General features: G+C 34.7%; 1 protein-coding gene across 1 annotated transcript in view; it reads right to left on the bottom strand.

The window, feature by feature from the left end:
• LOC131047893 (probable phospholipid hydroperoxide glutathione peroxidase) overlaps window positions 1-8,803 on the bottom strand; it is a 57,822-nt gene extending 49,019 nt beyond the window's left edge. The window contains exons 1-3 of the mRNA XM_057981705.2: window positions 8,363-8,803; window positions 7,690-7,766; window positions 6,505-6,566 (exon numbers count right to left, since the gene is read on the bottom strand). Of these exons, the coding sequence (XP_057837688.1) occupies window positions 6,505-6,566; window positions 7,690-7,766; window positions 8,363-8,653 (430 nt within the window). The 5' untranslated portion in view covers window positions 8,654-8,803. The remainder of the gene's footprint in view (window positions 1-6,504; window positions 6,567-7,689; window positions 7,767-8,362) is intronic.
• Between the last annotated feature and the right edge of the window lie 4,321 nt (window positions 8,804-13,124).

Here is a 13,124-nt window from a genome sequence, read left to right as displayed (position 1 = left end):
ATCCTTGAGCCCGAAGATGAAGCACCCTCCTTGTTGTCAATCTAAATCTCAGATTTCCGTCCAAGAGGCCCTGTAGAATCATCTTCTTTACCAACCTTGATTTTGATAAGTCTAACAGCATTACTTTTCAGCCATGAGTTGGTGTTGGCCAAGATAGGCTGAAATCTGTCAAGGATGGATATGCACTCCTTATGCAACCATTGGATCAAAGGAAGTGGAGCTTCCTCAACCCTCCGTGAAGTGTATTCAGGATCAAGTATATGCCCGTCATCAATCATCCCTTGTGGGATATCTGCCAAGTTCAAATCAACAATTTGCTCAACAGTGAGCCTGCAGTAATCCATCTTGAGGACTTCGGCTTCTGTGTGGAGATCTACCCAGATGTCTTCAATGCGATGAAAATGCACAAAGGATTTCTTGATCTTCTCCTTCATACCTCTATAATCAAAATCAGCTCTAGGTTTGAACCTTTTAAGCTTGATTTTCTGCAATTCAGCCTCCATGGCCTTAGCCTTCACAGATGTGACAAGGGAGTATCGGGCAATTTTCAATGGGTTTGTGGTAGAGATCCCCATTCCAACCTTGTGCTTAGCAGACTGAAAAGTGTGAACAGCCATGATCTGTCTTCCCAACTCCATAAGAATTATCTTATCGGTTGGGTATCTCGGAAGCATGTATGGCTGACCATCATAGCATCCTATCCTCATATAGGTGAAGGTGGGAAATTGCAGAAACAAACACCCATACTCAGACACCTTGACCCATGCCTCATCTGACACTCTTTTGTTCTTGAGATTTCTGTCAAACTGACACATGAAATATCCGAAGAATGCATCTTGGATCCTTCTGAAATGCAGTCTGCTGGGTCTCAACGGCAACTGGTCATAATATTCCCAAATTGGTATAAGCGAGCGATCACCCTTGGTAGAAAGACCTGGAAAGTGTCTAAGTGATGCTGCTAAATATGCCAAATAAGAATTCATGAAGAAGGTCATGGTGGTAGGAACTGCTACAAGTTGTTCACACAAGGCATCGCTGATGATTTCCCCTCATGAAATGTGATGTGACTGTCGTATGAACATAATGAACTAATACATCCATGGCTCAAAGACATTGGAATGTTCAAGGCCCATCATCCTGCTGAGAAGAGTGATGGTGTCTCCTATCTCCCATTTGAAATCACAACGGTACAACTTTGCCCACCTTGAGAAGGAAGGACGTGGCTCTTGGATCCACCTATTGATGTGCCGCTTGCAATCTTTTTCCCTCTTTACATAATATTCCGTTGCACTTTCTTTGGCGATTTCCATATAAACAGGTGCAAGAGGTATTCTGAAGACCTTCTCGATTGTATCCGCATCGAGACGAATTATAGCTTCACCATCATCATTTTTGATGACTCTTGATTCCTTGTCAAAATGATGGGCGCATGCAAGAACGAACTCAGGTTCTAGGGCAGACACTGGGAAGAAAGATGCATGATGGATATGGCTGTCCAACAGCCGCTGCAAGTTATTATCCTGTGGATCTTCTACCCGGTTGACGAATTCTGCCATATCAACGTGCCCTATCTCCGTGTCTTTGATGCGATACAAAGGAGAAGAAACCTGGGAAGGTGCAACCTCATTCTGATATTTTTCATATTTGTATTTCATTTTCTTTGGAGTTGGAGATGTCGGCAAATCTATCATTGATTGTGAACCTGGAATACTGTGATGAAGACTTAAAAGGGTTAAGGCAACATCATAGTTAGCTGCAAATATCATTCTTCCTTCTCCAAATGGGTAAAACTTTGATTCTCGAACTTTACGATTTTGTGAGAGGAAGAGGGGAAATATGTGGAAATGGGAAAATTTTGACTTTGACCAATTTCGGATCTTGGGAGAATTTTCGCAAGTATACAAGTTGGAAAGGACACATGCAATCGGGGTTTTAAAACCCGAATACAAGTACACTTGTAAATTCGAAAATGGAGAAATGGACGAAAAATGAGATTTTGACTTGCAGAAAATGACGGAAATGGAAAGTACGGATATGGGGAACATGAATGGATAGAAATGGGAAAATCCAGGAAAGTCATTTTCATGAAAATGGGAAGAACTCTTCAACATGTAATCCGGTTTTCAAAATCCGAATTTGCAAGGGAGGGGTATTTCACACTTTTCAACTTGGAATTTTAACCAAAAATAGTTAAATTCTTTAACCGTAGGGGAAGAACGAGAATTTCCAGCGAACTTGTAATTGGGATTAAAAATCCTGAATACAAGTAAAGAGAGAAAATTTAGGGGAGAACAATGCAATTCAAAAATTGCATACCAAGAGAAGAATCCTCTCACAAAAACTGATTTTTTTGGGGGGAAGAACAACACATGACAAAAAAAAATGCAACTAAGAACGAAAATTAATAAAACAAGAAAATAACAAAATGAAGAAAAGAAAGGAAAGAGAACATACCTTTCTTGAAAATGCAAAATGCTTCTCCAATAATGCAACAATTCTTGGAATGAAGAAGCAAAATCAATCAATAGAAGCAATCCGTAATGCCAAACCCTTATCACGTTTTTGCAAGAATGTCTTATATGGAAAACGTGGCAGCAAAATGCAAACTTGGAGGCACAAGAAGAGGTCAAATCTTCCTCAAATCCCAGCGCCTTAGCATGGAAAACAAAAACGATTCATCTTGTCAAAGATTTGTGGCATTAAACCCTTCCAATTTGTAGCCAAAGGAATCACGTGGAGGAAAAACGTGGTATTCAATGCATCATTGATAGATCATTAAATAGCTTAAATCTTATCCCAAACTCCACGCCTAGGTGAGAGAAGGGAAAACGATTTAGGAGAATGCAGATTTGTGGAGTGAAAAACGCCCAAAATGTGGATTGAAGGAACCACGTGTTAGCTGATTTAGCTCAAAAAACTAGTAACAATAAACCCTAAATGGCGTAAAATGTGTTTGTAAATGCATGAGAATAGGATAGAATCCTAAACGCCTTGCATCTCCAACAAATCTCCACAAAAAATCGCTTTGACATCTTCAACAAATCTGTTTTTCTTGCAAATCGGGTTTTGGGAGACAAACAACAAGTTTGAATTGTTATGAAACAATGAAAATCGGGTTTTGGGGAGGAAATAACACGTTTGAATTTCACTTTTTCAACTTACAAGCCAAAATTGGGATTTTTTAGACTAACAACAAGTTTAAAATTTACTTTTTCCACTTGCAAGGCAAAATCGGGGTTTTTGGAGCAAACTGCAAGTTTTAATTTTACTTTTTCAACTTACCAAGCCAAAATCGGGTTTTTTGGAGAGGATTACAGGTTTTAATTACTTGTAAAAGGGAAATAAAATCCCTACAACAAGTAAGAAAGAGTTGCACATATGTAATGGGGATTTAAAATCCCTATTACATGCAAAAACCATTAAAGTAGGGGTTTTTTGACCAGACTGCAAGTTTACTTGTAGTTGAGCCAAAAAATCCCTATTTTAACTACACAAGACCAAAAAACAATAAAAAAGACAAAAACAAGAAAAGGAAATTTAAAACAAATTGCAAGTAACATCTTTTAATGAAAATGCACATGTAATAAGCTAAAAATTCCCCTACAACAACCAAAACAATGAATATCATTAAAACTTGCAGTTTGAAGAAAATTCTCCATCTGCAGTCGAGGTTTTAAAACTCGAAATTGAAGGAAAAACATAGCAAACGAACCCAAAATTTGACGAAATTCGAAACGCAGTTCGAGGATAGACTAAGGATTGAGCCAGTCCAAGGATTCGTCAAAATTCTGCCTTGGGAAGCGTTCCAGAGAGTAAAAAATTTTATTTTTTCACAAAATTTTAATGTAGTGGTCCTTCATTTTTGGAAACAAAAATGAGGACAACATAGGGAATAATATAATGGTTGTAATTATTATAATAATTTATAAGAGCTGCCTTCTAGTAAAATATATATATATTAATACTGACTGAAAATAAATAATAAATATATATAGAAATAGTAATTTGAATGAATAAGTAAATATAAGATTATAAATCAGATTGAATTATTAATTCCATATTAGATAGAAGGTTATGTTCTCTGATATGGACTGTATATGGACTGTCAGTATCTTGGGAAAGGCGATGTTTAAGATAGTTTGTCTCCTAATCAATTGGGTTTAAGTCATAAGTATGTTGATATGAATTAATTAGGGTTAAAATAGGCCTAAACCCAGTAGGGGGCATTACATGCAAACAATGAAGCAGAGGCTCAGGCAGCTTTATGGGGAGTAAGGATAGCGAAGAGACTGAATGTCTCTAAACTGCACCTTGAAGGGGATTTGATCATCATTGTCAACACAATTATTAAAGGAGAAGCGCTTTCATGGAAGCTGGATAAATTTATAAAATTAATATTAAAAAAATTAAATGATTTTGAATGTTACCAAATTTCCCATAACCCTACAAGAAGGAAATCATGAAGTGGACACTCTGTCCAAGGTAGGGGCATCATTTAATAATATGCAATATAAGGAGATATGGGAAGATTTTCGAGCAAGTGAGCTAGTGTATGGGGAGGAAGGTATGCCGACAATCGAGGAAGAATGATGATTTTGAGTGGCCGAGGTTGGCAGTGAGAATTAAAAGGGCATTGTGTGGATTTTGCCAATTTCAAAGCAAGGTGGTGAAGAGTGAAGGAAGGGCTTTGAGGTGGTGGTGAACAAGTTTAGGTAGGAAATAATGGAGGTGATTTTTTCTCTGTCCTCAGCAAAGCAACAGCTCGTCTTTATGGGTAAGATTTCAGAGAAACGATTGAATGGAATTTTTAAATTTGAAGAACCCATCTTTATTCAAATTATGGATTTACTTCTTGGGGAGGAGTATATGCAGTCGGAATTCAAATTCTACACCAATGTGGATGTAGCTTCTATGGTGGCCGCTTGGGGTTTAGAATTGGATTCCAAGAAAGAGACGGAAAGGGTGCTCTGTGCATGTGTTTTGGAGGGATACCTGTTCAGGTTGAAGTCTCTGTTAGCGAAGGCAGTCCCTAGGAAGGGATTACAGAGGAGTTTGAGTAAGGGTATTTGCACTGGAGAGGAGAATGAAGAGTTCAGGCCCTTCATTCAGTGGAAGGATGGGATGGATAGAATGGAAAGGCAAGAGGAAGCTTTAATTGGGTGGGAAGGGCTCAAGGATTTCATCCAAGAAAAGGAGATAGAACGGCGGAGGTTGTAGGAGGAGAAGAAGAAGCAGTGTGGACAAGGGTCACGCTTCAAGCCTGAAGATTATTGGGAGAACAGCCAAGGAAGCCATGATGCAGGGGTCCGGGGGTTTCAACGAAAGCGAGGGATGGTGCGGAACTATGTTTGTCTTTTGCCCAATTTTTGTAAATTTAATATAAAAATTATATCTGGAAGTAGACCAAAGTTTTTTGTTTAATGTATTACAGTTGAAGGCCAATTTTGTTTCATGGCCTCGACCACAGGGGATAGTAGTTTACAGTTACTTTTATGAACAATGTTTAAAGCGTTTGAGGATGGGAAGCGAATGAATGTAGTGGGAGGTCTCTGAATTAGTCATGGTGGTTGCTGGACAGATATATTTTTTGAAGCACTATGTAATCCTTTACCTTTTGAAATATTAATAAAATCATAAATTACCGATCAAAAAGACAAAAATAGTGCATTGTGTGGATTCATCCCACATGCATCACATGTAGTTGTCGCAGTGTAATGAATTCATAATAAATGTGTGGATGTATCACACATGGGTTGTACCTCACAAATCACATCTTGTGATTTTTATATGCTGGTGTTGTAATGAAATGATCTTGGAATCATATTTTGTATTGGTTCTTTGCTCTAAAGGAGGTTGCCCCCTTGAAGACATTACCAATACTTGTTCCAGATTCATGAATTAAGCATATCTGAAGCTACATTCCAAGCATTGTGCTATTTTTCACATGCTGCTCCTGTTTGATAATATTTTTCAAGTTCCTACCAGGTTGGGACTTCACATATCTTGATCTTACTAGTTCTAGCAAACTTATAGAATATTAACAGAAAGGTTTGCAGTTTAAGGCATAAAGTGAGTACAGCTTATTTAACAATGTTATCGTTAAGAGCCCAAGACCTGTGATTTGAAGCCCAACATGAGCTGCAGAATGCTCAACATTAGGGAGACACCATTTGTTATTTATAAAGGTGAAGGATATTATAAAAACATGCAAGTGAAACAGAAGCCAAAACATTGGAAATTTGGAAGTACCACCCATCACCAAAAGAACATCAGGTCATAAATGCTCCCAGAGGCTAAATTATTTTAAGGGGAGAAAGGAGGATGTGATTTATCATCAATCAGCATAATCACTACAGTGCCAGATGCCTAATGGAAAGGTTTGTATGGATCTGCTAATAATAGCCTATAAAGATTTACTATCCATGATTCATCCATTACACCTTGATTATGTAATAGTTATGTAATTCTATGAATGTTTTAACTTAAAATCAGGTTTGGACATACCTTGGGTTTTGTACTTCTCATAGAGATGTGATAGCTCTGTGTAATTGGAACTAGTTAAACCGCTGCACAATACACACAGACCACTGTTAATTTCAAGTAGTTTTAGCAGGCTGTAACCATTTCTAAAGCCTAAGAGTTGAAGGCAAGAAACCACTTTCAACAGGTACAAGAGAATAAACTGAAACTTTAATCTATCTTTTAAATATTGCATTGCATTCAAATGGGTTAAGCTCAGTGGAAACTTACTCCAACTGAAATGCTCTGATATCCCAGGAACTCAAAAATTACATCATGCAAATTGTTTAACTTATGTAAATCAATACCACAAATACTTGATTCAATTTACCCAAATGACCTTTTTGTGGTACCAAATTTCCAACAGAAGTTTAAGTATCTTAAATATAAACCCAAAATTGGGCCAATAAATAAGTATATTTTGTTAAAGACTCTAAAGCTCCATTGTCAATAAATTGTTGAAGTAAACAAATGGGATCCGGATAACAATAGCCTTATTTTCTTGGAGACTTCAAGTATCCACATTACATAAATTGTAGAAGAAAGCAATTGAACTTATTAAAACAAAAAAAGTTCATTTCAATCTTCTACTCTCGAAAAATCGTTGTAGAAAACAATCGTGCTAGCAAATGAACTAATTATGTAAAAAGCTTCAAACTTACCCAGTCCATAATTCTTTTTAAGAGATAAATTAAAAATTACAGTTTAATAGTTCCTTATATAAATTACTCCTTACAAGTAAACGACATCAGTGGGATCCTAACCTTAAAAAACTTGACCAAAGAACAATTTATCAAAAAAAAGCTCTGTGAAATTTTATGAATTTAAAGGATTAAATAAATGTTTCGGGCCATTCTTTTTGACACGCCATCAGCGCTAATGATAAAGAAGGCAAAGCGAAATTATTTACACGAGGACCTCACTCCTCGTGCTGATTGCTGATGGGTTATATAGAGTGGCCCGAAACATCAATTTCTTTCGTGAAGCTTGCTTCTAACAACTATTACAGATTGCCAAAGTTTTAACTCCCTAAAAGGTGATTCTTACTAGCCAACAGAAAAAAAGTTGCCCCAAGTGAGTTATGAGAACAAATGTATGATAAATTTCATTTAAAAAACGCTTATTTTGATTTGCTATCAGATTTGCAGGTAATTGAATTCCTTATATTACCATCTAGAAGCAACGTTAACAGCCAAGAGAACCTTTCCCTTGTACTTGCTTAGAGAAACCTCGCTCCCATCAATATCCTGCAGTCAAATTCCCCACATACAATGTTATTTATGTTCTATAAAATTTGTTAAAATATCTCAAAATAACACTATGGTGTTCACAATAATTGTGGTTAAATCAGATAATAAAAGTATCAGGCTCTCATCCCTTGGCCCCTAAGACCGCTTGGTCTCCTGGACGTCATTAAAATTCATTCATATGGAGTCTAATGTTCAAGTTGAATTCCCTATACGAAATTAAGAGCTTTGAAGCTATCCCCCAAGGCTCAAAAACCCCAGTAAGCAAAGGCTGCACTGCAGTCTAAATATGTGAAATATAAGACGAGGCCTACTCTAGAACTGGGTCAATAGAAGCCGAATTACAAAAATTATAAAATCTAAAACCAAGAAAATCCTAAACGCTCAAATTAGGTTAAACACCACATTCAAATGAAAATCTATTCATTGTCTACTATCAGTGAAGGGTTGGGAGCTGTCCCTAAAACCGTCCATTTGGAAGAGGATCGACAGAAGCCAGGTAGCACACAGTAGACCTCCCACCAACAATTTAAATTACTAAAAACATCAGTGATAGAATTTCCGAAAGCACGAGAAGTGAAATGGATTAGACCAACCTTGACGGTAAAATCGTGAATACTTTTCTCTGTCACTGCTGCCGCAAACGCAATGCCTGGAAATCTAATGCTTTTGAGAGCGAGTGCCGACGCTTTAGAGGATTTAAAGGGAAAAGTGTGGCTAAACAATTGTAATTTTGGCAAAGCATTCACAATTTGTGGCAAGTGACGTGCCCTAACTGAGAAATCATACGCAGCGAGAGGTGCTCCTTTCACATAATTCAAATCGGTGTTACGAGACAGCAAATATGAGAAATTGCAGGCCGATGACGCTCCAAAAAGGGATGCCATGACTGAAACTGTTACAACTCAATTCCTGCTGATGCTAACTAGCTGTACTACTGTTTGCAGAGTATCATATGTCTGATAAGGTGCCACATATATCTTCTTTAGAATGACGTGGATTTGTAATCTTCTCGAATATGTCATTATGAAAAACCAGGCAAAATTGAATTTAGAGTTGGGATATTTTAATAGCTAGGTGGTTCAATGAATTTTCTAGCAGTACCGATAATATGAAATTAAGTGGTTTTCTAGATTTTTAGCAGATAAGATGTAAAAATTTAGTTTGAGAATTTCAAAATTTGTAGATATGTTATGGGAAAATAAAAATCTTCTACTTTGTTCATTTTCATAAGTTCAAGTTTATTATAGGTTTGTTTTTTCAAGCGTGGAGTTCATTTCATAGGCAAGGTCTTAATCAAAATCAAAGTGAAGTATAGTTCATTTATATTATATGGAAGATGTGTTATCATATATTTATTTATTGGAGAAAAGTTTAAATCTTGTAATGGTGGTGAAAATTTCATATGCATGCTTTTTTTTCTTGTGTTTTAGCTCATTTTAATTATAGTGTTTTTTATGCAATGGAAAGTTTACAAGTGACATATTCCTATGTTAAAAATAGCTCACAGCTTAAGTTTATTTTGTTTTCATCATTATTCATCCCGAAGAACCAACTCCTATCCTTGGATCTATCATCTACTATCATAGGATTCACAAGCGTATAATCAAGCAAGGTCACGTTTGCATGTGTGGATTTGAACTTTTAACTTTTAAATCTCAAAATTGAAAATGGAGGTTGCCAACATGTTCTTACTAGTCATTTAGAGCCTACTTAATGCATATTTATGTGGATTTGTGTTTTTTTTGTTTAAGAAGGTCTCACAATCTATTTTAACAACATTTGGGATAATTAAGGAGCATTCATATAAGAGAACCATAATAGCATCATATGGAATCATAATTGCATCATCATTTTAAGTATGTCACATGCTTGCATGTTATCTTCAATTTGGATTCATCATTATTAAATTATTCCACTTAGGGGCTTGGCCAAAGGATGACAAATCAGTGTCTAACAAGTTCCTAAACAATGTCTTTTAATGCCACCTAATTTGAGGCACATGTACAACAAGTCTAAGCACCTTTACAAATGTCATCAATCTTCTACTTGTTCATTTTCATAAATGAGGTTCAAGTTTACTACTATGTTTGTTTAGATGCAAGCATGGAGTTAAATTTCATAGGTAGAGATCTTAACCAAAGTGAAGTATAGCTAGTTTAGAGCTTCTAAGGCATTTGTCTTGATAAATCCTATCTTTCTATATATTGGCGAATATATTTTTAAAATATTCAACTATATACCTCCATCTAGACTTCCTAATGAGTATTGAATATGTTTATTTATATTTTTTAAATTCAACTTTTTATGTATTGTTCTAGTCTCAACTCTTAAGTCCTAGGATTTTATCTTGTTTGATTAATTTATTTGGGATATTTTTGTGGGGTGTGTTTAATTTTACACATTTATTTAGTGAACTTGATCTTTTGAGACAACTTAAAGGTTTTGGCTTAGGCTTTATTCCTTCTTTATTAGGTTTGTCAACTTTATTTGTTTGCATTTTTTTTTTGGATCTCATTAAGGTTTCAATTATCATTTTTATGGCTTTTCTTTTCATTGTGTAGTCTTGTTAAATCTTAATCTATCAATTCTTATTTTTGTGTATATATGTATATGTATGTATACGTACACACACACACACACACACACACATAATCTTTGTGTTGGGTTTATGATAGATCTTTACATGCCAAAGACTCATTTGCACGTTTATTCCCTCTCAAGTAGAAAGCCTTGTTTAAATCTTCAAATGACCTAGTCTAGTGAGATTAGTATTTGTGGTGGTCTTATCACTAGTACTATTTTTGTTACCAGTACTATTCAACTTGAGGTTAAGAAATTTTATCATAAAAACATTCAAAATTTTAAAAAATGCACATAAGCTTGATAGTTTAGCTAATTTAGATAGTCATGCACATTTAGTTAAGGCCCTTTATGATTTGTTGATAAATTGTTCATTTGGTTTGGAAATGCTTCAAGACATTAGTGCCAAGGATACCTCTTCTAGTTCTTTGAATAGTGCATATTACTCTTCCCATACTATCCAAGCAACACCATATTTTTTACCTCCTCTTGGTTTTATTCCTTAATTTGTATGTCGTTTTGGCATACCCATCCATCCATGCAGATATTGTCCTTGTTCCTACTTCTGATCTTGATTTTTATGAATCTACTCCACTTCTTCTTCCTCCCACCCCACTATTATTTTACCTAAACCTATTAGTATATTCCTACTAGTGTCATGACTACTCATGTTTCTAGAATTCCTTTTACTACTTCCTCTTCCACCACCACTATTATGTCCTCTTCCCCCATTATTATTGCAATTCCTAACATTACTATAAGAATCATCTTGGTTGATGCCTTTGGCACCACGGTATTAGAATATTTTGTTATGATGTTATTTTATCATTTTGTGATGGTATTGGTATGCATATGATTAGCAATGTTTTATATTGCATGATAATTATATTGTGGTAATTTTGATTTTATGATCTTATATAGGTTTTAGGTTTATTATTTTCATATGTTGCTATGAATGTGTTAGCCATAAATGCATGATGTTATCTCTTAACCAATGACTTATATCATGCTATATTATTGTTTTTGATTAATATGATCTTATTTGGATGTGTACATTGTTCACTCATTCTAATCTAGGACAAGGGTAGTTGCTAAAACAAACCTAAAACAAATTACCAACAAGCAACTTCCAAAACTAAGTGAATAACTCTAAATTTAAAACTAAAAAATTGGACAACATTCTTATCTGAAAAATAAAAATAAAATAATCAAACTAATCTTTCTAACTCTAATTCTATTAGAAAATGAACCACGCATATATCAAAGATGGATTGATCACAAAGTGGGTCAAGATCAATGGTAAAACACCCTAGCAATAAATTAATGGTCTCAGGTTCAATTCCTAGCTAGTCCATGAAAAAAATTAACATGGTGTGAGAAATAAGTTAGTAGACCTAGGTCAAGCTAAGAGCCTTGATCACCTAAAGTGTGGCTCAACGAGGGTATTGTCTTCATCACCTAAAGTATGGTTGAAAAGGTTGTTGTCTTGATCACTTAAAGTATGGTTCAAAGGGGGTGTCCCACTAAAGATGGACTAGCCATAAAGTTGGTCAATATCTTAGTGGTAAAGCACCCCAATACTAAATCGAGGTAAGATTTCAAAATTATGTCACACTTTGATAGAGGAAATAGTCAACAAAAATACATTTTTTTCAACTCAAACTACCTAAAAGTGACATGTATATGTTTTGAATTTTAAAATGATATATACTAATGAAATGTAGAACTCCTAATGTAGTTTATGTTTATAGATTTTTATTTTTTTTAAATTGTTTAAATATATTTCTTATAAATGTAATAGAATAATTTTAATTGTTCAAATTTTTTAATAAAGTGAAGTCAATGGGACGTCACAAGAAAAAGAACAAAATTTTATTTTCTCAAGTTTTTTCCCCACATCGATAACTTTAAAATATTTTGCATGGAAAATAATATTTTTTAAAGTCAAAATCAATCAAAATATAATATGTTTATGGGACGTCAACTCTTAACTAATTATTTTATCATTTAAAAAATATTACTCTTAGAAAATATTCTCTTCTCTAGTGTAATATAGATTTTTAAAAATATATTTAAATATTTTTTTTATTTCTAATCAACCTCATCTTTTATTATAATAACCTCCTTGTAATATTTTTTAAATCATAATAAAACTAATCCAAACATTAAAAAAATCAACCTCTAATCTCTACAAAACCCAATGTTTTATAGTTTCATTTAAGTATCCTTGGTTAAAGAATCTAGAGTTGAGGTTGTTTTTTTATTGAATTTGCCCCAAACGTGAGGAGTTAAGATGTCACATGGGCCACCACATAGATAGTTTTGAGTGAAAGTGCTTCAAGTGGAACCCTTTTTTCCCAAACAATCCAAATATCCCATGTAAATTTAACCTAGTTTGAGTTTTAAAATTCAATTATATCTATTTAATAATTTCGGCAAAAGGGTTTTGCCTAAAAATCTTTGTACCACATAGGTGCCAAGTAGTTTCAGGCCAAACAAAATTGTTTAGGGAAAAATTATTTGACCCAAAACTATTTCATTTGAAACCACTTTGTTGACTAAAAGTGTGACAGAGTTCCAAGCTTTCATTCATGGGTTGTCCTAGGTTCAAATCCCAGCTAGTCCATGAAAAATTTTAATAGATCCTAAATTCCTAAAATAGAATCTTTTTATTTTTTACTTCATCCAAAAATTTAATGAGTTGTAAAAGTCATAAACATGTCTTCAACAAAAAATTATCATCTTTGTCAACAACCTCATCAACAACTTATTGTC

This window comes from Cryptomeria japonica, chromosome 3 (genome assembly GCF_030272615.1).
Source record: "Cryptomeria japonica chromosome 3, Sugi_1.0, whole genome shotgun sequence".
NCBI classification, from domain to species: Eukaryota; Viridiplantae; Streptophyta; class Pinopsida; order Cupressales; family Cupressaceae; genus Cryptomeria; species Cryptomeria japonica.
This window is presented reverse-complemented; position numbering and strand designations above follow the sequence as displayed.